The sequence below is a fragment of the Macaca mulatta genome, chromosome 7 (genome assembly GCF_049350105.2).
Source record: "Macaca mulatta isolate MMU2019108-1 chromosome 7, T2T-MMU8v2.0, whole genome shotgun sequence".
NCBI classification, from domain to species: Eukaryota; Metazoa; Chordata; class Mammalia; order Primates; family Cercopithecidae; genus Macaca; species Macaca mulatta.
In genome coordinates, this window is record NC_133412.1 from 1,325,437 (window position 1) to 1,351,496 (window position 26,060).

Genomic DNA, 26,060 nt, shown 5'->3' on the forward strand with positions numbered 1-26,060 from the left:
TGTAATCTCAGCACTTTGAGGGGCGGGAGGATTGCTTGAGCCTAGGAATTTGAGACCAGCCTGGGCAACATAGCAAGATCTGCATCTGTTTGTAAAAAATAAATTTGAAAAAAAGAAGTTGTTTGGGCTCGGTGTCTTACACCTGTAATCCCAGCACTGTGGGAGGCCAAGGTAGGTGGATCACTTGAGACCAGGAGTTCGGGAGCAGCCTGGGCAACATAGTGAAACCCCTTCTACTAAAAATACAAAAAGTTAGCTGGGCATGGTGGTACATGCCTGTAATCCCAGCTACTCAGGAGGCTCAGGCACAACAACCTCTTGAACACAGGAGGTGGAGGTTGCAATGAACTGAGATCGTGCCATTGCACTCCAGCCTGGATAACAAAGCAAGAGACTCTATCTCAAAAAAAAAAAAAGTTAAAAGGGGTGAGTACAAGTATCCCTTAAGGATCTGTGATCGTGGGACTTTTAGCCACAAAAAATGATTCCATTCCTTATTATTTCAACATTATAGAAAAAAAGTAATAATCGTATTTCTAGTCCTATAATAGGCACTTCCAAGAGATTTAGGAAAAAAAAATTCATTTGTTTTTCTGTTCCATGTTGCTTCAAAGTTTTTGCTTTTCTTCAAAGTCTTAGTCTTTTAATGTAAATAGCTTTAAATGTTATACTGTATAAAGCTAAAGTGTATTTCTTTTTTAAATCAGAATTGGTCTGAAGAAAGTGAAGAGGAAAATGATCAGCTGCCCTTAAGCAGAGAGGACTCTGGAATTCAGATAGACAGGACACCGTTAGAAGAACAAGACCAAAACAGAAAACTGGATCCTTGTATCAGTTGGAAAGGTACTTTGTGTTATGAGGTGGTGACATTTTCTAACAGACAAATTCCCCAGAAGGAAAGGCAAGGTTCGAGATCACTTCCATGTGATCAAGGTATTGGCTAAGCTCTACCATCCTTATAAAACCAATTTTTAAAATCATTAGTAATCTTTTTTATGATGCTTAAGTGTTAGTACTATAGAATTAATGTTGAACTAATACATGTAGAGTGTAATTTTGTAATTTTTTTCCTATACTTCTGAGAACTTTCTTAGCCCTAAATGTTTCCTTTTTTTTTTTTTAATTGGAGAAGGACTGATTTTGCTAAGATTGTCCCACTGCGCTCCAGCTCTGGCAACTGAGCGAGACCCTGTCTCAAAAAAAATTAAAATAAAAAAAAAAGGGAGAACATGCATAGGTTATATGCAAATACTATGCCATTTTATATCAGGGACTTAAGCACCTGCAGATTTTCGTGTCTGCAGCATTCCTGCAACCAATCCCCAGTGGATACTGAGGAACAGCTGCATTTATTCTGGACTTTCTAATCTGTGCTCTTGGTGTCAGTGTGACCCAGAAACAGACAGACTGTTTTTCATTTATGTGGCTTTGTAGGATTATGTCTTAATACACAGATGGCAAGTTTCCTCTCAGCTACTTGGGAGGCTGAGGCAGGAGAATCTCTTGGCTCCTTTTCTTTCTCTTTTTTTTTTTTTTTTTTTGAAGACAAGGGTGTCACTCTGTTGCCCAGGCTAAAGTGCGGTGGCACAGTCTTAGCTCACTGCAACCTCTGCCTCCTGGCCTCAAGCGATCCTCCCACCTCAGCCTCCTGAGTAGCTGGAACTACAGGTGAGGGCCACCACACTCAGCTAATTTTTGTATTTTTTTGTAGAGACGGGATTTCACCATGTTGCCCAGGCTAGTCTTAAACTCCTAGACTCAAGCAATTCACCCGCCTCTGCCTCCCAAAGTGCTGGGATTACAGGTGTGAGCCACTGTGCCGAGCCCACTTTGCTCTTCCCCCCACCCCCCTTTTTTTTGAGTCTCACTCTGTCGCCCAGGCCACAGTACAGTGGCCTGATCTCACCTCACTGCAAACTGTGCCTCCCTGGTTCTAGTAGCTGGGATTACAGGCGTGCACGACGGCACTCAGCTGATTTTTGTATTTTTAGTAGAGACAGGGTTTCACCATGTTGGCCAGGCTGGGCTCAAACTCCTGACCTCAACTGATCCACCCGCCTCTGCCTCCCAAAGTATGGGGATTACAGGTGTGAAACACTGCTCTTTTTCAAAATGGCTTAGCTATTTGTGAACTTTTATTCTTCTGTAGACATTTTAGAAGCAGGATGGTAAACTTAAAAAAAAAAAAAAAAAGGCCAGGCGCAGTGGCTTATGCCTGTAATCCCAACACTTTGGGAGGCCAAGCCGGGTGGATCACTTGAGGTCAGGAGTTCAAGACCAGCCTGACCAATATGGCGAAACCCCACGTCTACTAAAAATACAAAATTAGCTGGGCGTGGTGTCGCATGCCTGTAATCCCAGCTACTCGGGAGGCTGAAGCAGGAGAATCACTTGAACCCGGCAGGTGGAGGTTGCGGTGAGCCAAGATCACACCATTGCACCCCAGCCCGGGCAACAAGAACAAAACTTTATCTCAAAATAATAAAAAATTTAAAAACAATCCAGCTGGAGTTTTTATTGGGATTGCAGAGAATTTATACATCTAATTTGGGGAGGCTTGATTGCCTTAACATAATAATAGCTACATTTATCATAATTTTTTATCTTTTACTAGAGTTTGGATTTTTTTTTTAAAGATCTCGAGTGTTCATTTATTAATTTCTACATACATTATAGTTTTTATTTTTGTGAATGATGCCTCTTTATTCCTAATGTAAAAGAAATAATACTGGTTTCTGTAAGTTGTCCTTATATGCACCGTTTTTGCTGAATTCTCATATTAATTATAATAGTTGATTCCATTTGGTTTCTTATATAGATCGTTAGTATCATCTGCAAATATTGATGGTTTTATCTCTTCGTGCTAGTTCTTATGCCTGTATCTTCTCTGTGACATGATGATCAAATCTCTTTTTCTGGCCTACCAGCCCAGCCGCTACTAGTCCGTAGCGGAAGCAACAGCTCATAGGAGTGGGCTTCCTGGACAACTCGGTCTCATCGTAAGGGGGGGGTTATACCTGAAACTCCTCCGTTAAGTGTGATGGTTGTTTGGTATCAGTTCAGGGTATGTGGCCTTTATCAAATTAAGACAATTTCGGCCGGGCACAGTGGCTCACGCCTGTAATCCCAGCACTTTGGGAGGCCGAGGTGGGCGAAATCACCTGAGGTCGGGAGTTGGAGACCAGCTTGACCAACATGGAGAAACCCCATCTCTACAGAAAAAAAAAAAATACAAAATTAGCCGGGCGTGGTGGCACATGCCTGTAATCCCAGCTACTCGGGAGGCTGAGGCAGGAGAATCGCTTGGACCCGGGAGGCAGAGGTTGCAGTGAGCCGAGATTGTGCCATTGTACTCCAACCTGGGCAACAAGAGCGAAACTCTGTGTGAAAAAAAAAAAAAAAAAAAAGACAATTTCCTTCTATCCCTTTTTTCTTCTAGAAGTCTTTAATAATAAGTAAATGTTGAATTTTTATTAAATGCTATTATTTATCTGTGAGATAATCTCATAACTTTTCTCTTTTATCCTAATAATACAGTGATAGACTTTCCGATATTGAATTATCCTTGAATTCTTCATCTAAACTTGCTTGACCATGTTATTTTTTAGTACATTATTAGATTGGGTTCAATTTCGGATTCACTTTTTTTTTTTTTTTAAGACAGGGTCCTGCTCTGTTACCCAGGTTGGAGTGCGGTAGTATGATCACAGCTCACTCCAGCCTCAACTTCCTGGGCTCAAGGTATCCTCCCACCTCAGCCTCCTAAGAAGCTGGAACTTCTGGTGCATGCCACCACACCCAGCTAACTTGTTTACTTTTTCGTAGAGATGAGGTTTCACTGTGTTTGAGACCAGTCCAGCCTGGGATTGCAGGTGTGAGCCACCGAACCCAGGAGGTTAGCTCTTTTTTAATGTAGGATTTTTCATCTTTATTCTTTGATGAATTGTATTTATCATGCCTTTATCTAGTTTAAGCATCACTGTTATATTAGCCTCATAAAATGTTAGGTGGCTTTCTCTTTTTGTGCTTTTTCACATAACTTGTATATGATAGAGGTTATCTAATCCTTCAAAATTTAGCACCAAGGCCGGGCGCGGTGGCTCAAGCCTGTAATCCCAGCACTTTGGGAGGCCGAGGCGGGTGGATCACGAGGTCAGGAGATCGAGACCATCCTGGCGAACACGGTGAAACCCCGTCTCTACTAAAAAAATACAAAAAACTAGCCGGGTGAGTTGGCGGGCGCCTGTAATCCCAGTTACTCGGGAGGCTGAGGCCGGAGAATGGCGTAAACCCGGGAGGCGGAGCTTGCAGTGAGCTGAGATCCGGCCACTGCACTCCAGCCCGGGCAACAGCGCGAGACTCCGCCTCAAAAAAAAAAAAAAAAAAAAAAATTTAGCACCAGTCCCGAGGCTTTGGGAGTGGTTGGGAAGGTCTTCGGTTACCGTTTCAATTTCCTTAATGGTTATTGGACAATTAACATATACCATTTGTATCTTTTTATGTATGTGGCAATTTTTTTTTTTTACTTTCTAGTCAATTACATTTAATTAAGTTAGTATGTGTTTCTATATGTGTGGTTTTATTTTATTTTACTTTGTTTTTTGAGATAGGGTCTCACTGTGTCACCCAAGCTGGAGCGCAGTGGCGTGATCTCAGCTCACTGCAGCCTCAACCTCCTGGCTCAGCCAGTCCTCCCATGTCAGACTCCCGAGAACGAGCACATGCCACCATCCCTGGCTAATTTTTTTGCTTTTTTTGGTAGAGGTGGGGGTCATACTTTGTTGACCAGGCTGGTCTTGAACTCCTGGACCCAAGTGATCATCCTGCCCTGGCTTCCCAAAGGGCTGGGATTATATGTGTGAGCCATAGAACCCAGCTGGTAAATGTGGTTTAAAATAAATGATCATAATACATTAATGTTAGGTAGCTGTTATTTTAAAAAAGTCATTTTCAACTATACGTTTGAATGGAGCTGTAAGTCCAGATATACTGACCCAGTATTTTGTTGTTGTTGTTAACTCAAACTGATTACATTTCTTTCAAGCAGATGAGCCAGATGACCGAAGCTGGCTGGAACATCATGTGGTCCATCAGTATTGGACAGCCAGGCCCTCCCAGTTTCCTCATAGTTTACATTTGCACTCCAATTTAGCTGCTGTCTGGTAAGAAGCTAAAGTTTTCATTTAATATGATGATAGAAGAAACTTTGATGTTTAGACATTTGGCTTTGATTTGTGACTTAAATCAAGTTCTTCCCTGAAATTTAAACTTGTTTTCGTTTTGAGAATTCTTTTTTTTTCTTTGTTTTTGGAGACAGAGTCTCACTGTAGTTGCTCAGACTGCAATGCAGTAGTGAGATCTTGGCTCATTGCAGTCTTGACCTCACCCAACTAATTTTTTTTTTTTTTTTTTTTTTTTGAGACGGAGTCTCGCTCTGCTGCCCAGGCTGGAGTGCAGTGGCCAGATCTCAGCTCACTGCAAGCTCCGCCTCCCGGGTTTACGCCATTCTCCTGCCTCAGCCTCCCGAGTAGCTGGGACTACAGGCGCCCACCACCTCGCCCGGCTAAGTTTTCTTATTTTTTAGTAGAGATGGGGTTTCACCGTGTCAGCCAGGATGGTCTCGATCTCCTGACCTCGTGATCCGCCCGTCTCGGCCTCCCAAAGTGCTGGGATTACAGGCTTGAGCCACCACGCCCGGCCAATATAGGGGGTATTTAAGCCATTTATTATATGTACTTGCTAATTGATGACTAGTTAGCACTAAATTGCGAATATTCTTTGAGATAAGTTATGTACTTAGTTAGAAACCTTTCTATTGACATTTATGTTTGCTGTCTTATAGGGACCAGCACTTGTACAGCAGTGATCCATTGTATGTTCCAGATGACAGGGTTTTGGTTACTGAGACTCAGGTTATTCGGGAAACCCTATGGTAAGATATATTCACTTAATTAATAGTCTTTATGAGGCTTGATTACTGAGAAGCAAAACTTTTATGAAAGGAAACTGTTCAAGCATTTTCACATGCAGACTAGAAACGGACTGTTAGGTGTGCAGTTCAGACCAGATTTGACTGTGGAGATTGAGAGAGTTTGATATATTCACTTCTTTTTCATTTTAAATAATTTAGCATATGATTTACGTAGATTAGTCCAACATTTCTTTTTTTTTTTTTTTTTTTGAGACAGAGTCTCGCTTTGTTGCCCAGGCTGGAGTGCAGTGGCTAGATCTCAGCTCACTGCAAGCTCCACCTCCCGGGTTTACGCCATTCTCCTGCCTCAGCCTCTCGAGTAGCTGGGACTACAGGCGCCCGGCACCTCGCCCAGCTAGTTTTTTGTATTTTTTAGTAGACACGGGGTTTCACCGTGTTAGCTAGGATGGTCTCGATCTCCTGACCTCGTGATCCGCCCGTCTCGGCCTCCCAAAGTGCTGGGATTACAGGCTTGAGCCACCACGCCCGGCCCCAACACTTCTTTTAACACCTGAGTTCAAAGCAAGATTTCCTACTGACTTTTTTTTTTTTTTTTTTTGAGACAAAGTCTCGCTCTGTTGCCCCGACTGGAGTGCAGTGGCTCCATTTCAGCTCACTGCAAGCTCCGCCTCCCAGGTTGACTTCATTCTCCTGCCTCAGCCATCCAAGTAGCCAGGACAACAGGAACCCACCACCACGCCCGGCTAATTTTTGGTATTTTTTTTAGTAGAGACAGGGTTTCACTGTGTTAGCCAGGATGGTCTAGATCCCCTTACCTTGTGATCCACCCGCCTTGGCCCCCCAAAGTGCTGGGATTACAGGTGTGAGCCACCGTGCCGGCAGCTTCTGATTATTCTTAATAGGCAGAATATATCAATGAGGGCCTGTGCCTGTACCTAGAAGCCAGGAATCTAATGCAGCCCATGGTGGTTACTACTGAAATTCCAGGTCCTGGTGCTCTCACCATAAACTATGATATTGACATGCTCGCATTCTTAGAAATAGGAAGATCTTTTTGGGTCATCAAGTATATGGGGGAGATGCTTTGACAACATGTTTTGTTTTGTTTTGTTTTTGAGACGGAGTCTCGCTCTGTCGCCCAGGCTGGAGTGCAGTGGCGCGATCTCGGCTCACTGCAAGCTCCGCCTCCCGGGTTCACGCCATTCTCCTGCCTCAGCCTCCCGAGTAGCTGGGACTACAGGCGCCCACAACCGCGCCCGGCTAATTTTTTGTATTTTTAGTAGAGACGGGGTTTCACCGTGGTCTCGATCTCCTGACCTTGTGATCCGCCCGCCTCGGCCTCCCAAAGCGCTGGGATTACAGGCGTGAGCCACCGCGCCGGCCGACAACATGTTTTGGACTTCTCTCTAAGATGTTGAAATATCTTGAGTCTTAAGGTAGTCAGATGGAAAGATTGATGTCTTCCATTTTCTTATTATCTGACCTTTTTGTCCCCTAATTCTGAATAATAAAAATTTCCTGAGGTGGGGCATGGTGGCTCACACCTGTAGACCCAGCACTGTGGGAGGCCAAGGTGGGTGGATCACGTGAGCTCAGGAGTTCAAGACCAGCCTGGCAACATGGTGAAACCCCATCTCTACAAAAAATGCAGGAAGTAGCCAGGCATGGTGACATGCACCTGTAGTGCCAGCTACTGGGGAGGCTGAGGCTGCAGAATCACTGGAATCCAGGAGGTTGTGGCTGCAGTGAGCTGTGATCATGCTGCTGCACTCCAGCCTGGGTGGGTGACGAAGTGAGACCCTGTCAAAAAAAAAATGCCCTGGGCATAGTATCGTGAATATTTTTCTAGACTTAAAGTACACTCGTCTTTTTTTTGTCTCATTTCAGGTTACTTTCAGGAGTGAAAAAGCTCTTTATATTTCAGTTGATAGATGGGAAGGTAACTGTGAGAAACAATATTATAGTAACTCATTTAACACATGTAAGTTATTTGTATTTATGGTAATTTAAGAAATAGGATTTATGTAAACTGATAATTTTAGAACATTTTACAATATTAAAATTACTATTGAACTCATTCTTGCTTCCTCACATGGAAAAAAAAGTTTTAAATATTTAATATCCAGAAAGAAAAATTGAGTTGTGCATCTTTACAGTACTTAGAGAGTTCCTTAATATTGTTTAGGACATATTTAATTTCTTTTTTTTTTTTTTTTTTTTTTTGAGACAGAGTCTCACTCTGTCGCTGAGGCTGGAGTGCAGTGGCATGTAGTCCCACACCTGGGACTACAGGTGTGTGTCACCACACCCAGCTAATTTTTGTATTTTTAGTAGAGACAGGGTTTCTCCACATAGGCCAGGCTTGTCTAGAACTCCTGACCTCATGATCCACCCACCTCTGCTTTCCAAAGTGCTGGGATTACGCCCGGCCTCTTTTTTTCTTTTGAGACGGAGTCTCGCTCTGTCACCCAGGCTGGAGTGCAATGGCACGATCTCCACTCACTGCAAGCTCTGCCTCCCGGGTTCAAGCCATTCTCCTGCCTCAGCCTCCCAAGTAGCTGGGACTACAGGCGCCGCCACTAGGCCCGGCTAATTTTTGGTATTTTTAGTAGAGACGGTAGTTCACTATGTTGGCCAGGCTGGTCTCGAACTCCTGATCTCATGATCCGCCGGCCTCGGCCTCCCAAAGTGCTGGGATTACAGGCGTGAGCCACCACGCCTGGCTGGACATATTTAATTTCAATTTGCATTTTGTGCTTTTAATTCTGTCATTCTGTATTGTGAAAGTTATATACTGTAATTTTTTTTTTTTGCTTTAAGTACATTTACCTTATGTATGTTTTTTTAAAATATAAGCCAGAATTCTGGGCCGGGCGCGGTGGCTCACGCCTGTAATCCCAGCACTTTGGGAGGCTGAGACGGGCGGATCACAAGGTCAGGAGATCGAGACCATCCTAGCTAACACGGTGAAACCCCGTCTCTACTAAAAAATACAAAAAACCAGCCGGGCGTGGTGGCGGGCGCCTATATAGTCCCAGCTACTCGGGAGGCTGAGGCAGGAGAATGGCGTGAACCCGGGAGGCGGAGCTTGCAGTGAGCTGAGATCCGGCCACTGCACTCCAGCCTGGGCGACAGAGCAAGACTCCATCTCAAAAAAAAAAATATATATATATATATATATATAAGCCAGAATTCTCTAGTCTATTGAAATTATTGCTCTTTTTCCTTTGCGTATAAACCTAAATATTAATCATTTTATTACTTTGTGTTCTACTAAACATACTGTTTAAAATAATTGCAAAGGAAATATTTTACAGCGAGAGGGAAATGAATTTGAAAGTTTACAGAAGGCCACCTTTGAGTAATTGCAGTTTGCTTCTGTTGTAGAGCTGTTTACGATCTGTGCTGGAACAAATAGCAGCATATGGCCAGGTTGTGTTTCGACTCCAGCAGTTCATTGATGAAGTCATGGGACACAGTTCCGAGAGCATGCTGCCTGGAAGTGGGTCTGTTCCTAAGAAGTCAACTGAAGCCCCCTTTAGAACCTACCAGGCTTTCATGTGGGCCCTGTACAAATATTTCATTAGTTTCAAAGAGGAACTTGCAGAAATCGAGAAGTGCATCATCAATAATGGTATTAAATGTTCCTCATCTTTACTCGTGCTACACGTAACTTATAATTTGAATGCCATTTAGATTTTTCATCATGTAAGATTGAAAGTTGCCTAGCAAATAAGTAGTTCTCGTGAATGCTTCATTTTTAAAATTATTTTAAATTTGTATTTTTAAATCATTCATATCTCTAAAAATCAAAAATCTACAGAGGATTTAGAGTGAAAAATCTAAATTATTCTTCCTGCACCAGTACCCCAGCCAGTCAGTTCTCCTCTCCAGAGACAGCCAGGTCCTCAGCTTCTTACGCATCCTCCCAGAAAGAGTTTGAACATACACAAGCAGTGCATATACATATACGCATACCTAGCAGTCATTACACTGCTCTCTTCAAATTTTTCTGATTTAAATTTTGAGGATAATACCACACAAATGTGAAGAGCTTCTATTTTCCTTTTTACAGATTGAGTGTTTCATCATATGGTTGTAACATAGCCCAGTCCCCTTAATGGATTTAGGTTCTTCCCAGGCTTTTGCTATTGTTAGCAGTGCTGCAGTGATAATCACTTCTACATATCCGTAATCGTACACAGGCAGTGAGTTATCTGTAGGGTAGGTTCTTTTTTTTTTTTTTTGAGATGAAGGCTCCCTCTGTCACCCAGGCTGGAGTGCAGTGGCGGGATCTTGGCTCACTGCAAGCTCCGCCTCCTGGGTTCAAGCGATTTTCCCGCCTCAGCCTCCCGAGTAACTGTGATTACAAGTACCTGCCACCATGCCTAGCTAATTTTTGTATTTTCAGTAGAGACAGTCTTTCACCATGTTGACCAGGCTGGCCTATAACTCCTGGCCTTAGGTGATCCGCCCACGTTGGCCTCCCGAAATGCTGGGATTACAGGTGTTAGCTGGGATTATACCACATCCAACCATGTGGGGTAGGTTCTTATAAATGGAATTGCTGGGTCATGTTGATTTTCCTAAGTTTTGCCACTTTATGGGGAGGTGCAGGTAAATAGATTTATACTCTTGTGAGCCATGTAGATGAATACCTGTTTCCTCACACTCTTGCCATCTGTGTGTTATCAGAGGTTTTGGTCTTCACCAGTATGACAGCTGTAAAATAGCAACCCATGTAGCTTTTTTCCCCTTAACTTTTATTTTGAACTACCACAAAAAATGGCACAGAGAGGCCCTGTGTTCCCATGACTTTGCTTCCCCCAGTGGGAAAACCTCACGTAGTGACAGTACATAATCAAAACTAGGAAACTGACATTGGCACAGCACATTAGCCAAACTGCAGACCTGACACGGCTTCACCAGCATTGCAGGAACTTGCAACTTGCTTTGAGCAGGGGTGGGTGTGGTATCTTCGTGTATGGTTCCGGGTCTTTTTATCACCTGTCGAGCTCCACATGGCCACTTCCATGTTAAGGTCACAGCTGTGCCACCACCTCGCAGGACCTGCTTCTGCAGCCCTTTGTAGGCACAGCCTCTCTCACCCCTCACTGTAACATCAGCCCGTTGGAGGTGTTCTGTTTTACCTGGCGTAGTTTTTTAAGTAAGGTCAAGTGACTTTCTGTATGTTCTAGAATCACTTATCTTTCCTTTTCTGTGAACTGTCAGTTCCTTTATATGTTAGTTTTCTGCTGAGTTTTCTTTTTCTCCGTGACTTGCAGGAGTTCTTCCTTAGGGAAATTAGGTCCTTGTGATGTGAGATCAAAATTCACCATCCTCCATTTTGCCCTGCCTGTCCATAAGCCTGGTGATTTGCCAGCATTTGTGTCACGTTTTAGATGCGTGTATTTTTCTTGCTATTGAGTTTGATTTGTTGAAATTTGCAGATGCTACAATAACTCTTGCAATAGTGGTGGACAAGTTGGCACCTCGATTGGCTCAGCTCAAGGTTTTGCACAAAGTGTTTAGTACTGGAGTAGCAGAAGTTCCACCTGATACTCGAAATGTTGTCCGGGCCTCTCACCTGCTCAACACCCTGTACAAGGCCATTCTTGAATATGACGATGTTGGAGAAGCCTCTGAGCAAACCGTATGTGAGACTTCTGCCTGAAGTGTGTGACTCCGTTCTGCACGGCACAGGAGTGGTAGACAGCTGATCGTAGTTCTTTGTTCAATGACACTTGAATGGTGACTCGTTGGACAGTTCAGAGTTTTTAAATTGGCTTCCAAATTTGAGGCTATAGGAAACTGGCTTTTCAGCTCTACTTGCCAAGGTCCTCAGAAGGATGAGGCAAGGACAAAACAAGATGTGAGAAATACCTACCTGATGTGTATAGATATTTACAATAACGCTTTCTTAAATAAAAACTAACATGTAACTAACATTATGTGAGATATCTGAAGTAGACACAGTCACAGAAACAAAGTGGAATGCTGGTTACCAAGGGCTGGGGCATGGGGAGCTGTTGTTGAATGGGTACAGAGTTTCAGTTTTACAACATGAAAAAGTTCTGGAGATTTGTCACAAATACGTGAATGTACTTAAAACCTCTAAACTTAAAAATGGCGAGGGTCAGGCAAAGTGACTCATGCCTGTAATCCCAACACTTTGGGAGGCCAAGGCAGGAGGATTGCTTGAGCCCAGGAGTTTGAGACTTGCCTGGGCAACATAGTGAGGCCCTGTCTTTAAAAAATAAGTTAAATTAAATTTTTAAAAAATATATAGTTAAGATGATAAATATTATGTTATATATTTTATATTGTATTTTTAAAAATACAAATCTAGGCCAGGCATAGTGGCTCACGCCAGTAGTCCCAGCTACGTAGGAGTCTGAGCTGAGAGGATCACTTGAGCCTAGGAATTTGAGACCAGCCTGGTCAACATACTGAGAGACCCTGTCTTTACAAAAAATTGTTAAAGTAGCCAGGTGTGCTGACACCAGGAATTCGAGACCAGCCTAGCCAACATGGTGCAACTCCGTCTCTACTGAAAATGCAAACATTAGCCTAGCGTGGTGGTGAACACGTGTAGGCCCAGCTACTCAGGAGGCTGAGGCAGGAGAATCGCTTGAACCCGGGAGGTTGCAGTGAGCTGAGATCACACCACTACACTGCAGCCTGGGCAATAGAGGAAGACTCCATCTCAAAAAACACAGCCAGCTCTGGAGGCACGTGCTTACGGTCCCAGGTACTCGAGAGGCTAAGGCAGGAAGAAAGTGAGTGTGGAAGGTCGAGGCTGCAGTGAGCCATGTTTGCGCCACTGTACTCCAGCTTGGGTAACAGAACAAGACTCTGTCTCAAACAGTTATGTAGATTTAAAAATTAAAATCTGGGCTGAGCGCGGTGGCTCAAGCCTATAATCCCAGCACTTTGGGAGGCTGAGACGGGCGGATCACAAGGTCAGGAGATCGAGACCATCCCGGCTAACACGGTGAAACCCCGTCTCTACTAAAAAATACAAGAAATTAGCCCGGCGAGGTGGCAGACGCCTGTAGTCCCAGCTACTCGGGAGGCTGAGGCAGGAGAAGGGCGTAAACCCGGGAGGCGGAGCTTGCAGTGAGCTGAGATCTGGCCACTGCACTCCAGCCTGGGGGACAGAGCGAGACTCCGTCTCAAAAAAAAAAAAAAAAAAAAAAATTAAAATCTAACTAGAGGTTGTAATTTAGAATGCTACAGTCTTACTTGGGTATGTATATTAGGTCTGTTTTCTAGTTTGTTGGTATAACTTTTTTTCACACCAATTTAATACCGCATTTCCTTTCTTTTCTTTTTTCTTTTTTTTATTTTTATTTATTTTTTTTTTTGAGACGGAGTCTCGCTCTGTAGCCCGGGCTGGAGTGCAGTGGCCGGATCTCGGTTCACTGCAAGCTCCGCCTCCCGGGTTTACGCGATTCTCCTGCCTCAGCCTCCCGAGTAGCTGGGACTACAGGCGCCCGCCACCTCGCCCCGCTAGTTTTTTGTATTTTTTTTAGTAGAGACGGGGTTTCACCATGTTAGCCAGGATGGTCTCGATCTCCTGACCTCGTGATCCGCCCATCTCGGCCTCCCAAAGTGCTGGGATTACAGGCTTGAGCCACCGCGCCCGGCCTCTTTTCCTTTTTCTAAGACATAGTTTTGCTTTGTCCCCAGGCTGGAGTGCAGTGGCACAATCTCGGCTCACTGCAACCTCCACCTTCCAGGTTCAAGTGATTCTCCTGCCTCAGGCTCCCGAGTAGCTGGGACTACAGATGCACACCACCACGCCCAGCTAATTTTTTTTGTTTTTTTGTATTTTACTAGAGATGGGGTTTCACCATGTTGCCCAGGCTGGTCTTGAACTCTTGAGCTCAGGCAATCTACCTGCTTCGGCCTCCCAAAGTGCTGGGACTACAGGCGTGAGCCATGTGCCCAGCCAATATTGCATTTCAGTAAAAAGGAGGTTGATTTTCTCTCAGCACTGCCATTTTTGTACTCTGAGAACTAGTGGAATGAAGTAATTTCCTCACTCCTTTTTTTTTTTTTTTTTTTTTGACGGAGTCTCACTCTGTTGCCCAGGCTAGAGTCCATGGTGCAATCTCGGCTCACTGCAGCCTCCACCTCCTGCGTTCAAGCGATTCTTCTGCCTCAGCCCCCCGAGTAGCTGGGACTACAGGTGCACATCACCATGCCCAGTAAAATTTTGGATTTTTTTGTTGTTGTTGTTTGAAATGGAGTCTCGCCCTGTTGCCCAGGCTGGAGTGCAATGGCGCAATCTTGGCTCACTGCAACCTTCACCTTCTGGGTTCAAACTATTCTCCTGCCTCAGCCTCCTGAGTAACTGGGATCACAGGCACCTGCCACCATGCCCATCTAATTTTTGTATTTTTAATAGGGACGGGGTTTCACCATTTTGGCCAGGCTGGTCTTGAACTCCTGATCTCCTGATCCGCCCACCTCGGCCTCCCAAAGTGCTGGGATTACAGGCATGAGCCACCACGCCCAGCTGTATTTTTTTAATAGAGACGGGGTTTCACCATATTGGCCGGGCTGGTCTCAAACTCCTGACCTTGTGATCTGCCCACCTCAGCCTCCCAAAGTGCTGGGATTACAGGAGTAAGCCACCATGCCCAGCCAGTTTCCTCAATCTTAATGGATGCTTTGCTAGTAATAGGATTTCGATAGGGAAACCTTGTTCGCTTGCCTGGGCTGTCTCAGGATACACCTGCTGCCTCTGTGTCATTTTCACTCTCAAGTTTCCCAGTCTGCACTACAAACAATATGATCATCCCATATTTAGGTGAGCTTTTCTTTTTTTTTGAGACAGAGTGGCACTCTGTCGCCAGGCTGGAGTGTAGTGGCGGGATCTTGGCTCACTGCAACCTCCGCCAGCCAGATTCAAGTGATTCTTCTGCCTCAGCCTCCTGAGTAGCTAGTACTACAGGCGCGTGTTACCATGCCCAGCTAATTTTTGTATTTTTAATAGAGAGGGGGTTTCACTATGTTGGCCAGGATGGTCTCGATCTCTTACCTCAGGTGATCCGCCCACCTCTACCACCCAGAGTGCTGGGATCACAGGCATGAGCCACCGCGCCCGGCATTTAGGTGAGTTTTTCATAAGGATTTTATAGTGTATGTTTTTGGATTTTTAATTTCTTTGTGCCCCCAAAAAATGTAGAAATCCGATCACTTTTTTAAAGGCAATTCAGAAATGTTTAAACCTCCTTTTATTCTAGTGACCAGGGAACCCCAAGAGCTGACCGTGCACCTCTCTGCCTCAGGTCTCCCTGCTGTTCTCTCTCTGGGTGGAAACAGTACGGCCTTACCTGCAGACGGTGGACGAGTGGATCGTGCATGGGCACCTGTGGGATGGCGCCAGGGAGTTCATCATCCAGAGGTGAGCTGCAGCAGAGCACAGGGTCACTGGGGGCTGCCATCACCAGTTTCCTCCCTGTGAAAGTCGAATGCTTTCATTAGTTTCAGACGGTACTGAGGGAGCACAGTTCATATCACAGAACTTGTCATCATAGGCAAATTCTATTTCATTTTTATGGAAGATGTCAGTGATACCAGCTGATTAAAAATATCTTTGTCCAAGTTTTGTCACTCCACAACTTTTCTTAAGCAAACTGTATTTTTGGATGATAGTAAATTTATGGCGAGCTAGTAAACACTGCTTCCTGTAAAATGAGTTTAGGGGATATTAGATGGTTTGAGCTATTTTCATTGTAAATTATCAGTAAAGAGATAACAGAAAATTATAAAATATGCCTCTAATATGTTTATTTCTCTGAATTATCTACTGATTTTTTACCTTAGTATAATATTTAACAAAACAATTAAGGAAAATCTTATTACATTTATGACAGTTTCCCTTCAGTTAATTGATTTTTCTGAACGGAATCATACAAACAATGTAGAGCTATTTGTGCTCTTTTAACCCAATTTTAAATTATGTGGTATATTTAGATATGTGGTTTCTATTGATAGCTATCAATTGAACTCATCGGGAAGGATAATTTTAAGTCCTTGGTGTTCTGGAAGGGTAGCAATATGTATGCAATGCTCACGTGAGTGAACTGACCCTTCCTTCAACTCAGTCTCATGTCTGTCACTGTGTTCTGATTCATCAATCTCATGTGAGAATTTTTGTGGCAAGTGGGACTCTGACTGTTCTTCTAGAGTGATGATTGACCATCATTTTATTGTTAAAAGTAGTCCAGTTAAGAATCTTTGTAGGGAAAATGATAGAGAAGTCTGCAAATTAGTTTCACAGGAGATGGTAAATGGGTAAACTTTTATTCTACTTCTAAAGAGGACCAAATTAGTCATATTTTAAATAATTTCAGTTCAAGAAACTATTTCTGCTTACTTAAATTTTACTTATACCATTCCAACTATTTATTCCCTTTTCTCTTTAAACTGAGCTGAGATTAAAACTGCCCCATTTTGCCTAAAGATTGCTTCCATTTACTAATAATTAATATTATGTTTTGTAATGTCTGGACAACAAACTAGAACAAGTATGCTGTTTTTTAAGGAAGAGAAATAAGAGTTTAAAATTCTTTTGAATCTCTTTAGAAACAAAAATGTTCCAGTTAATCACAGAGACTTCTGGTATGCAACTTACACGCTATATAGTGTATCAGAAAAGACAGAAAATGAAGAAAAAATGAGTGATAATGCTAGTGCGAGTTCCGGCAGTGACCAGGGGCCCTCCAGCAGGCAGCACACCATGGTGTCCTTCCTCAAACCTGTCCTGAAGCAGATCATAATGGCTGGCAAGTCGATGCAGCTGCTGAAGAACCTGCAGTGTGCGGAGAGCACCACCTGCCAGGCAGGAGCCAGAGGTACCTGTTCTGTCTTCCTGTGTGTCCCTCGGTGTTGGGACACCTGACCCTACTCGCTCTTGTCATCCTGATACCTAATTATTTTGTAGTTTGCAAGTCATCGAATCCTCTTATGTCAGTGGTAATTATCATCATGGTTGAATTAATAATCATGCTGCTCTTGATTTTTTAAAAGACTGTCTTCATTGAAAACTTTCAGTGCTGTGTTTGAAAAGGCAGCGACGGTAAGTTCCACATGCATTTTCCTCACTCCGGATTCCTTAGGACTGGAACTTTAAAAAGTAATTCCCTGCCATTTCTTTTCTTATTTTTATAAATTGACATGATAATTGTACATATTCTTGGGGTACATAGTGATGTTTTGATACGTATACAGTGATCAGATCGGGATGATTAGCATTTCCATCATCTCAAACATTTACGACTTCTTTATGTTGGGACATTCAGTATCGTCCTCTTTGCTGTGTGCAACTCTGTAATACATTATTAACTGTCATCATCCCATAGTGATACAGAGCACTGGAGCTACTCCTTCCAGCTAGCTATTTGTGTCCTTTAACAAATATCTGCCTCTTCCTCCCTTCCCCCTACAAAATCCAGCATCTGGTATCCTGCTCTGCTTTTTACTAATATGAGATCAACATTTTTTAGCTGCCACATGAGTGAGAACAAGCAGTGTTTAACTTTCTGTTCCTGGCTTATTTCACTTAACATAATGTCCACCATTTCCATCAGTGTTGCTGCAAACAGCAAGATTCATTCTTTTTTATCTTTGAGTTATATATATATACATGTACCACAGTTTTTTTACCCATTCATCTGTTGTTGGGCACCTAGGTTGATTCCGTGTCTTGGCTGTGTGAAGACTGCTGCAGTAAACATGGGGTGCAGATGTCTCTTTGATGTCCTGATGTCCTTTCCTTTGGATAAATGCCCACTAGTGGGATTGCTGTATCATATAGTAGTTCTATTTGTAGTTTTTTGAGGAACCTCCAAACTGTTCTCCATAGTATCTGTACTAGTTTACATTCCCACCAACATTGTGTGAGAGCTCCCTTTTCTCCACGTCCTCACCAGCATTTGTTGTTTTTTGTTTTCGTGATAAGTAGCCATCCTGACTGGGTGAAATGATAACTCATTGTGGTTTTGATTTGCATTTTCCCTAATAATTAGTGATGCTGAGCATTTTTTCATCTATTTCTGGGCCATTTGTATGACTTCTTTGGAGAAATGTCTGTTGAGATCATTTGTCCACCCTCCCCCCTTTTTTCTTTTCGGAGACAGGGTTTTACTCCCATCACCCAGGCTGGAGTGCAGTGGTGCATTCTGGCTACTGCAAGCTCTGCCTCCCTGGCTCAAGTGATTCTCCTGCCTCAGCCTCCTGGGTAGCTGGGGTTACAGGCACCTGCCACCACACCCGGCTAATTTTTTGTGTTTTTAGTAGAGATGGGGTTTCACCACGTTGGCCGGGTTGATCTCGAACTCCTGAACTCAGGTCATCCACCCGCCTTGGCCTCCCAAAGTGCTGGGATTACAGGCGTGAGCCACCGTGCCCTGCCTCATTCATTGAATTCTTTCACTGTAAAATTTGCTTGGGTATTAAACATTTCTTTCTGTTGAATTTCTCATGCAAATCATTCTTTTCCTGATTTTGTTGAATGTTTATTTGTACTCTCTTGTATCTCACTGAGTCTCCTTAAGATTTTAATTCCGAATTATTTTTCCAGCATTTCCTATATCATTGTAGTCTCTTACTGGAGAATTACTGGTTTTCTTGGGAGGTGTCATTTTTCTTTGCTTTTTCATGTTTGATGTATTTCTACATTTATTTCTACACATCTGGTGGGAAAGTCACCTTTTCCAATTTTATGGAGTATGTTTTGTAAAGAGTTATTCATGTGAATGGGTCTTGGGGTATGGGTTCAGTGGGATGCATTGGCCTTGGTTCTGGATGAATGCAGTAGTGTAGTCTCCATGTACTTTCTTCAGTTGTAATCCACTTTAGTGATGTTTACAAGTGCCTCAGTGGCCTACACTGAGGGGGTTTGTGGCAACAGTGGCACAACTGGCCGGGCGTGGTGGCTCATGCCTGTAATCCCAGCACTTTTTTCTTTCTTTTTTTTTTGAGATAGAGTCTTGCTCTGTTACCCAGGCTGGAGTGCAGTGGCATGCTCTCAGCTCACTGCAAGCTCTGCCTCCTGGGTTCAAATGATTCTCTTGCCTCAGCCTCCTGAATAGATGGGATTATAGGCATGTGCCACCACGCCTGGCTCATTTTTTTATTTTTAGTAGAGATGGGGTTTTATCACGTTGGTCAGGCTGGTCTCGAACTCCTAACCTCAAGCAATCCACCCGCCTTGGCCTCCCAACGTGTTGGCATTACAGGCGTGAGCCACCACGCCTGGCCAGTCCCAGTACTTTTGGAGGCCAAGGCAGGTGGATTACTTGAGGCCTGTTTCTCAGGCCCAGGACGTGGGTACAGGGCTGCTTGGTAGCCTGGGTGCATGTCTGCCTGGACAGTTCAAGGGGCTCTTTTTCAGTCCTGGGACATGGTCACATGGCTTATGGACAGCCCTAGGTATGTATCTGCCAGTGGCAGCCCAGGAGGCTGCTTCGGAGGCCCAGCATGTGGGTGGAAAGCTGCTCTGCTGGCCTGAGGGTGTCTTTACTGGGGGTGGTCTTCAAGGTTCTTTCTCAGGTTTGGGATATGGGTGCCAGCTGGCTCAGAACATGCCCACCAAGGGCAGACCACAGGGCTGTTTGCAGGCCTGTGGCTGCTCAGCTGACCTGGGGTCGTGACTCCCAGGCGCTGCCTCTGGGGCTTCTTAAGCAATGGATGCAGCGCAAGGCTGCTCAAGAAGCCTAGGTACATGCCTGCCAGGGCAGCCTCTGAAACTGTTTCTCAGACCCTGAATGCTGGCCCAGGGCCACTGGGTAGGCCCCGGGCCTGTCTGCAAGGGGTTGGTGCTAGGGGGCTGTTTCTCAGTTCCTGAGCACAGGTCTGTAACTGCTCCACCAGCCTGGAGGCATGTCAGCTGGTAGGAAGCTCAGGGGCCTGTTCCCACCCTCTAGAGATGGCACAGCAGTTTGGCCAGCTCAGCGGTGGGTTCGGTCTCTCAGGGCTACCAGACTGTTCCTCTGGCTGGAAGTGCAGTGGCAGGGGCTGGTTTTCCTGCTGTGCAGGACCAGAATCACAGCCGATCCTGGGCCCAGGCTCCACATAGCTGGGCTTGTGGTGTTCAACCACCCCTGTGGCCTTGGTGGAATGAGGATGGAGCCCCAGTGGCTGGGGTGCAGGAGAGGTGCAGTGGCTACTGGCCCAGAGGAGGGTGTGCTCCAGAGATGGCTCTGGTCTTTATTTATTTATTTATTTATTTTGAGTCAGAGTCTCGCTCTTTCGCCCAGGCTGGAGTGCAGTGGCACAATCCCGGCTCACTGCAAGCTCTGCTTCCCGGGTTCATGCCATTCTCCTGCCTCAGCCTCCTGAGTAGCTGGGACTACAGGTGCCCGCCACCATGCCCGGCTAGTTTTTTGTATTTTTTTAGTGGAGACGGGGTTTCACCGTGTTAGCCAGGATGGTCTCAATCTCCTAACCTCATGATCCACCCGCCTCAGCCTCCCAGAGTGCTGGGATTACGGGTGTGAGCCACCGTGCCCGGCCCTAGCTCTGGTCTTAAGATGGTGCCGTGCTGCAACAGCTTGGCTCAAAGGGTTGGGTGGGGAAGGCACACCTTGTGCCCCTAACCCAGGGCAAGGCAGCTGCGTGAATTGCCAGCAGCCTCCAAACTGGGCTCAGAGCTCGTGGGAACTGTGGAATCCTCCTGTTGATAAGGACTGTAGGTGTTTGTGGGGGCTGGTGGGTTTCTTCTGCTTACCCTTACCCAACGATGGGAAGTCCTTCTTAACTCCAGACCAGCCTGATCTGCGAAGAAAAGATGGGGCTGCGGAGGCTGTGAGCCTCCACGCTGCCCTCCTGGGCCTCCAGTCACCAGCACTGTCACACTCCCCCACTGCGCTCCAGCACTCGCCCTTCAACTCCAGTCAGATCTTTTTTTTTTGAGATGGAGTCTTGCTCTGTCACCCAGGCTCTAGTGCAATGGTAGGATCTCGGCTCACTGCAAGCTCGGCCTCCCGGGTTCATGCCATTTTCCTGCCTCAGCCTCCCCAGCAGCTGGGACTACAGGCACCCGCTACCACGCCCGGCTAATTTTTTTGTATTTTTAATAGAGACGGGGTTTCACCGTGTTAGCCGGGATGGTCTCGATCTCCTGACCTCGTCACCCACCCGCCTCAGCCTCCCAGAGTGTTGGGATTACAGGTGTGAGCCACCGGCCCCGGCCTCCAGTCAGGTCTTAACTGTTGATTCGTTGATTTGGTCCTATCTTGCTGTTGGGGGAGGCGCACCAGGTGTCTCTAGGTAGCCGCCTTGCCGGCATCACTCCCTCTGGCATTTTATTTTATTTTATTCATTATTTTTTTCAAGACCAAGTCTCACTCTGTTCCCCAGGCTGGAGTGCAGTGGCATGATCTCACCGCAACCTCTGCCTCCTGAGCTCAAGTGATTTCTCATGCCTCAGCTTCCCCAGTAGCTGGGACTACAGGCGTGAGCCACCATGCCCAGCTAATTTTTGTATTTTTAGTAGAGATGGGGTTTCACCATGTTGGCCAAGCTGGTCTCGAACTCTTGATTTCAGGTGATCCACCTGCCTTTTAAAGTGCTGGGATTACAGGCGTGAGCCACCACGCCCAACCCTTCTGGCATTTCTTAATGCAGTGCAGCATTAGTCCTTGAGGACCATGAACCGTGGCTGATAAGAATTTCTTTATGAGCAGTTTAGAATCGATCATAAATTTTAAGAAAATGATGCAATTTAATATATTCAAAGTTTTATCCTATAATCCCAGCACTTTGGGAGGCTGAGGCAGACAGATCTCAAGGTCAGGAGATCGAGACCATCCTGGTCAACATGGTAAAACCCTGTCTCTACTAAAAATACAAAAATTAGCTGGGCATGGTGGTGCATGCCTATAATTCCCTGCTACTCAGGAGGCTGAGGCAGGAGAATCGCTTGAACCAGGGCGTCGGAGAGTGCAGTGAGCCAAGATCGCACCACTGCACTCCAGTCTGGTGACAGAGTGAGACTCCGTCTCAAAAAAAAAAAAAATTTAATCAACTGACTAAAAAGACTTGGAAGGGCCGGACACGGTGGCTCACGCCTGTAATCCCAGCACTTTGGGAGGCCGAGACGGGTGGATCACGAGGTCAGGAGATCGAGACCATCCTGTGGCTAACATGGTGAAACCCCGTCTCTACTAAAAATGCAAAAATTAGCCGGGCGTGATGGCGGGCGCCTGTGGTCCCAGCTACTCGGGAGGCTGAGGCAGGAGAATGGCGTGAACCCGGGAGGCGGAGCTTGCAGTGAGCTGAGATCTGGCCACTGCACTCCAGCCTGGGCGACAGAGCGAGACTCCGTCTCAAAAAAAAAAAAAAAAAACTTGGAAGATAAAGATGTGACCTTATTTATACATCTCAATCATCTCAATGTTATATTAATTATATTACTGTATCTACTTGAAATAAGTAGATGCAACACTTATTTTCACTTTGTGGAGTATTTCCTTCTTATGTAATGAGCTTACCAGGGCTGCTGTCAGAAGTGTTTTTTCCAGTGAGACTGACTCTTACCAGTGTTAGCGTAGTGTTATGCAGGATCGTAGGAACTTTCAAGTGTTCTGATTAGGACCTTACTCTGTTCAGAAAAAAAAATTAGCTTATACGTTGTAATTGTGTGAACTTTGCAGTTGTTTAACAGAGAATATATAAATGTTGAGTTTTGCTACACTGTAAAAGTAAAGAAACAGGGATAGACCTTCCTAGAGGAAAGGGAAATTTTTTTTTTTTTTTTTTTTTGAAGACAGCTGTCACTTCTGTTGCCGAAACTGGACTGGACTGCAGTGGCTTGATCTTGGCTCATTGCAACCTTCACCTCCCAGTGCTCAAGCGATTCTCGTGCCTCAGCCTCCCAAGTAGCTGGGACCACAGGCACATGCCACTGCACTCAGCTAATTTTTTTGTAAAGCTGGGGTTTCACCATGTTGCCCAGGCTGGTCTCAAACTCCTGAGCGTAAGTGATCCACCCACCACAGCTTCCTAAAGTGCTGGGATTACAGGCATAAGCCACCGCACCCAGATATGATATTATTTAATATTTCTTGGGCCAGGCACGGTGGCTTACACCTGTTATCCCAGCACTTTGGGAGGCCAGGGTCGGCGGATCACTTGAGGTCAGGAGTTTGAGACCAGCCTGACCAACATGGTGAAACCCTGTCTCAACTAAAAAAAAAAAAAAAAAAAAAAAAGCAAAATTAGCTGGGCATGATGGTACATGCCTGTAATCCCAGCTTCTTGGGAAGCTGAGGCAGGAGAATTGCTTGAACCCGGGAGGCAGAGGTTGCAGTGAGCCAGGGTCGCACCATTGCGCTCCAGCCTGGGCAACAGGAGCGAAACTCTGTCTCGAAATATATATATATATATATTTTTTGTTGTTGTTGTTACTTAATGTTAATATTAAGCAGAACATAGTTCACCTTACGTATTTCTTTATGTTTTAGATGCAGAAAGAAAAAGTTTATACACTCTCTTTCTGGAATCTGTACAGTCCCGTCTTCGACATGGAGAAGATTCCACTCCACAGGTTCTTACTGAGCAACAGGCAACCAAGGAGAACCTAATGAAGATGCAGTCCATTGCTGAAAGGCATCTTGAACTGGATGATGTTCATGATCCACTGCTTGCCATTAACTTTGCAAGGTGATCCACACCCGCAGGGTTATCAGGAATTGAAATGGCATAATTTGTGCCTTGTTTGCTAACTGTTTATTTCTGGCAGGTAGGGCTTTCCAGGCCTAAAAACAAAAACGCATGTAGGCTATCCTTTCTTTTTTTTGTTTGTTTTTGTTTTCGTTTTCGTTTGAGATGGAGCCTCACTCTATCACCCAGGCTGGAGTGTAGTGGCATGATCTTGGCTCACTGCAACCTTCGCCTCCCAGGTTAAGCAATTCTCCTACCTCGGCCTCCCAAGTACCTGGGACTACAGGCATGTGCCACCATGCCCAGCTAATTTTTGTATTTTTAGTAGAGACAGGGTTTCGCCATGTTGACCATCTCAAACTCCTGACCTCAGGTGATCTGCCCACCTCGGCCTCCCAAATTGCTGGGATTACAGGTGTGAGCCACTGCGCCCTGCCTATCCTTTATAACAAGCAGAATGCAAGATGTTGTGCCTCCCTATTTCAGGTGTATAGTTTGGATTCCATGTCGTTTGTGGAAGTCTGCAGACTTGGCCCTGCCACCATGTGGTACCACTTTTGTCTGTGCCCTCGGGCCCCTGGAAGTGTCATCATTTATCCAGAATATGCTGAAACTCTGGGCCATGAGTGGGCCCTCGACACTCATTGAGTCAGGGTCCCCATTGGCGTATAGTATGTCCTGGGCTTAAGCTGCTTTTCAGCACTTAGTCCATTAGAGTAAGTCATTAATACCCACACAGTTCCGGGTTGTCTGATGGCCAGCATTTGCTGTGTCCAGCCCTCATCACTAGGAAGACCAGCTCTAGTACCTGAGCCGAAGGCAGTGGCAACTTCAAGAGACTGGTTCACTCAAAGGATATTTTTGGGAGAAAGATTTTTCTCTTTCTGTAGTAGTTGGTAACTTCAAGACTAAAGGTAAAAACGGGACTTTAGGGTTTTAAGAGAATTCTGTTGACAGCAGCTCATAAAAAGAAGACACATTTTTATCTTGAAGGATGTATTTGGAGCAGAGTGACTTTCACGAGAAGTTTGCTGGTGGTGATGTATGTGTGGATAGATCATCGGAATCTGTGACATGCCAGACTTTTGAGTTAACGCTGAGATCCTGCCTCTATCCTCATATTGACAAGCAGTATCTAGATTGCTGTGGAAATCTCATGCAAACTCTAAAAAAAGATTACAGGTAAAAGAGTAATTTAATTTTGGAAGTAGTAAATAGTTGATTGTACTTGAACAGTTGAGATTATTTTAAAATCTATTTCAATTCAATTTTTATTAGAGTAGGAAATGGATATGCAGTAAACAATTTTTTAAGAGAAATCAATTGACCATCAATATTTTCTTAACTATGTTGTAAAACTTAATTCTATATTTCTGAGAATCTTTCCCAAAACAAATACAGAAAAAGCTTGTACAAAAATTACAAAGTTTGTTATCAGAATGAAAAAGACTAAATTATTTAGTGATAGATGACTAGTTCTTGAAACTATGGCGTATCCATAAATATGGCATATACATACCCACGTATGAACTTCGTAAAGTTCATAAAAATTATGGCAATTTAAAAGCAGGATATATAATATGGTAGGAACTAGGTTTTCTTAACGCATAGAAAAGACAGGAATGAAACATTCCAAAAATTAAATATTAATGATGGAAATCCACCATGAATGATGGGATTTGGATTTTTTTTGTTAACATTTTTGTGACTGCCCAATTTTCTATCATTTAGTTATAGAAGATAACCTTTGTGATGATGAAAACCTGTGCTGTTTTTATTACTGGAACAGGTTTAAGAGGTGTTAATATTTCTTTTTTTTTTTTTTTTTTTTTTTTTTTGAGACAGAGTCTTGCTCTGTCGCCCAGGCTGGGGTGCAGTGGCCGGATCTCAGCTCACTGCAAGCTCCGCCTCCCGGGTTTAGACCATTCTCCTGCCTCAGCCTCCCGAGTAGCTGGGACCACAGGCACCCGCCACCACGCCCGGCTAGTTTTTTGTATTTTTTAATAGAGATGGGGTTTCACCGTGTTAGCCAGGATGGTCTCGATCTCCTGACCTCGTGATCCGCCCGTCTCGGCCTCCCAAAGTGCTGGGATTACAGGCTTGAGCCACCGCGCCCGGCCTAAGAGGTGTTAATATTTCTAATTTTAGTAAATGTAGAATGTAAACTTGTTTCACTAAAAACAGGGTACAAAACCTGGTGTTGATCCAGAATCCTGCCTTATGAACACCAGAGATCTTTGTGTCACTCATTTTATCTCCATGCAGGTTGGTAGAATACTTGCAAGCCATGAGAAATTTTTTCTTAATGGAAGGAGGAGATACCATGTATGACTTCTACACATCCATTTTTGATAAAATAAGAGAAAAGGAAACATGGCAGAATGTGTCTTTTCTTAATGTCCAACTCCAAGAAGCAGTAGGACAGCGTTATCCTGAGGATAGTTCACGG

The 26,060-nt window shown here is 44.6% G+C and overlaps 1 protein-coding gene and 1 long non-coding RNA gene across 22 annotated transcripts in view; one reads left to right on the forward strand and one right to left on the reverse strand.

Annotated features, from left to right (window-relative positions):
- The window catches only part of LOC144329808 (uncharacterized), a 47,792-nt gene extending 43,401 nt beyond the window's left edge, over window positions 1–4,391 (reverse strand). The window contains exon 1 of the long non-coding RNA XR_013395435.1: window positions 4,331–4,391. This is a non-coding gene — a long non-coding RNA (uncharacterized LOC144329808). The remainder of the gene's footprint in view (window positions 1–4,330) is intronic.
- The window catches only part of TUBGCP5 (tubulin gamma complex associated protein 5), a 46,752-nt gene that overhangs the window by 8,714 nt on the left and 11,978 nt on the right, over window positions 1–26,060 (forward strand). For 6 of the 21 annotated variants that reach the window (XM_077938859.1, XM_077938862.1, XM_077938867.1 and 3 more), the window contains 11 exons: window positions 708–843; window positions 5,045–5,162; window positions 5,843–5,932; window positions 7,820–7,913; window positions 9,320–9,566; window positions 11,383–11,585; window positions 15,232–15,347; window positions 16,532–16,800; window positions 23,413–23,611; window positions 24,605–24,793; window positions 25,877–26,059. In XM_077938859.1, the coding sequence (XP_077794985.1) occupies window positions 708–843; window positions 5,045–5,162; window positions 5,843–5,932; window positions 7,820–7,913; window positions 9,320–9,566; window positions 11,383–11,585; window positions 15,232–15,347; window positions 16,532–16,800; window positions 23,413–23,611; window positions 24,605–24,793; window positions 25,877–26,059 (1,844 nt within the window). The remainder of the gene's footprint in view (window positions 1–707; window positions 844–5,044; window positions 5,163–5,842; window positions 5,933–7,819; window positions 7,914–9,319; window positions 9,567–11,382; window positions 11,586–15,231; window positions 15,348–16,531; window positions 16,801–23,412; window positions 23,612–24,604; window positions 24,794–25,876; window position 26,060) is intronic. The other 15 variants (XM_077938860.1, XM_077938863.1, XM_077938868.1 and 12 more) reach the window with 7 other exon arrangements.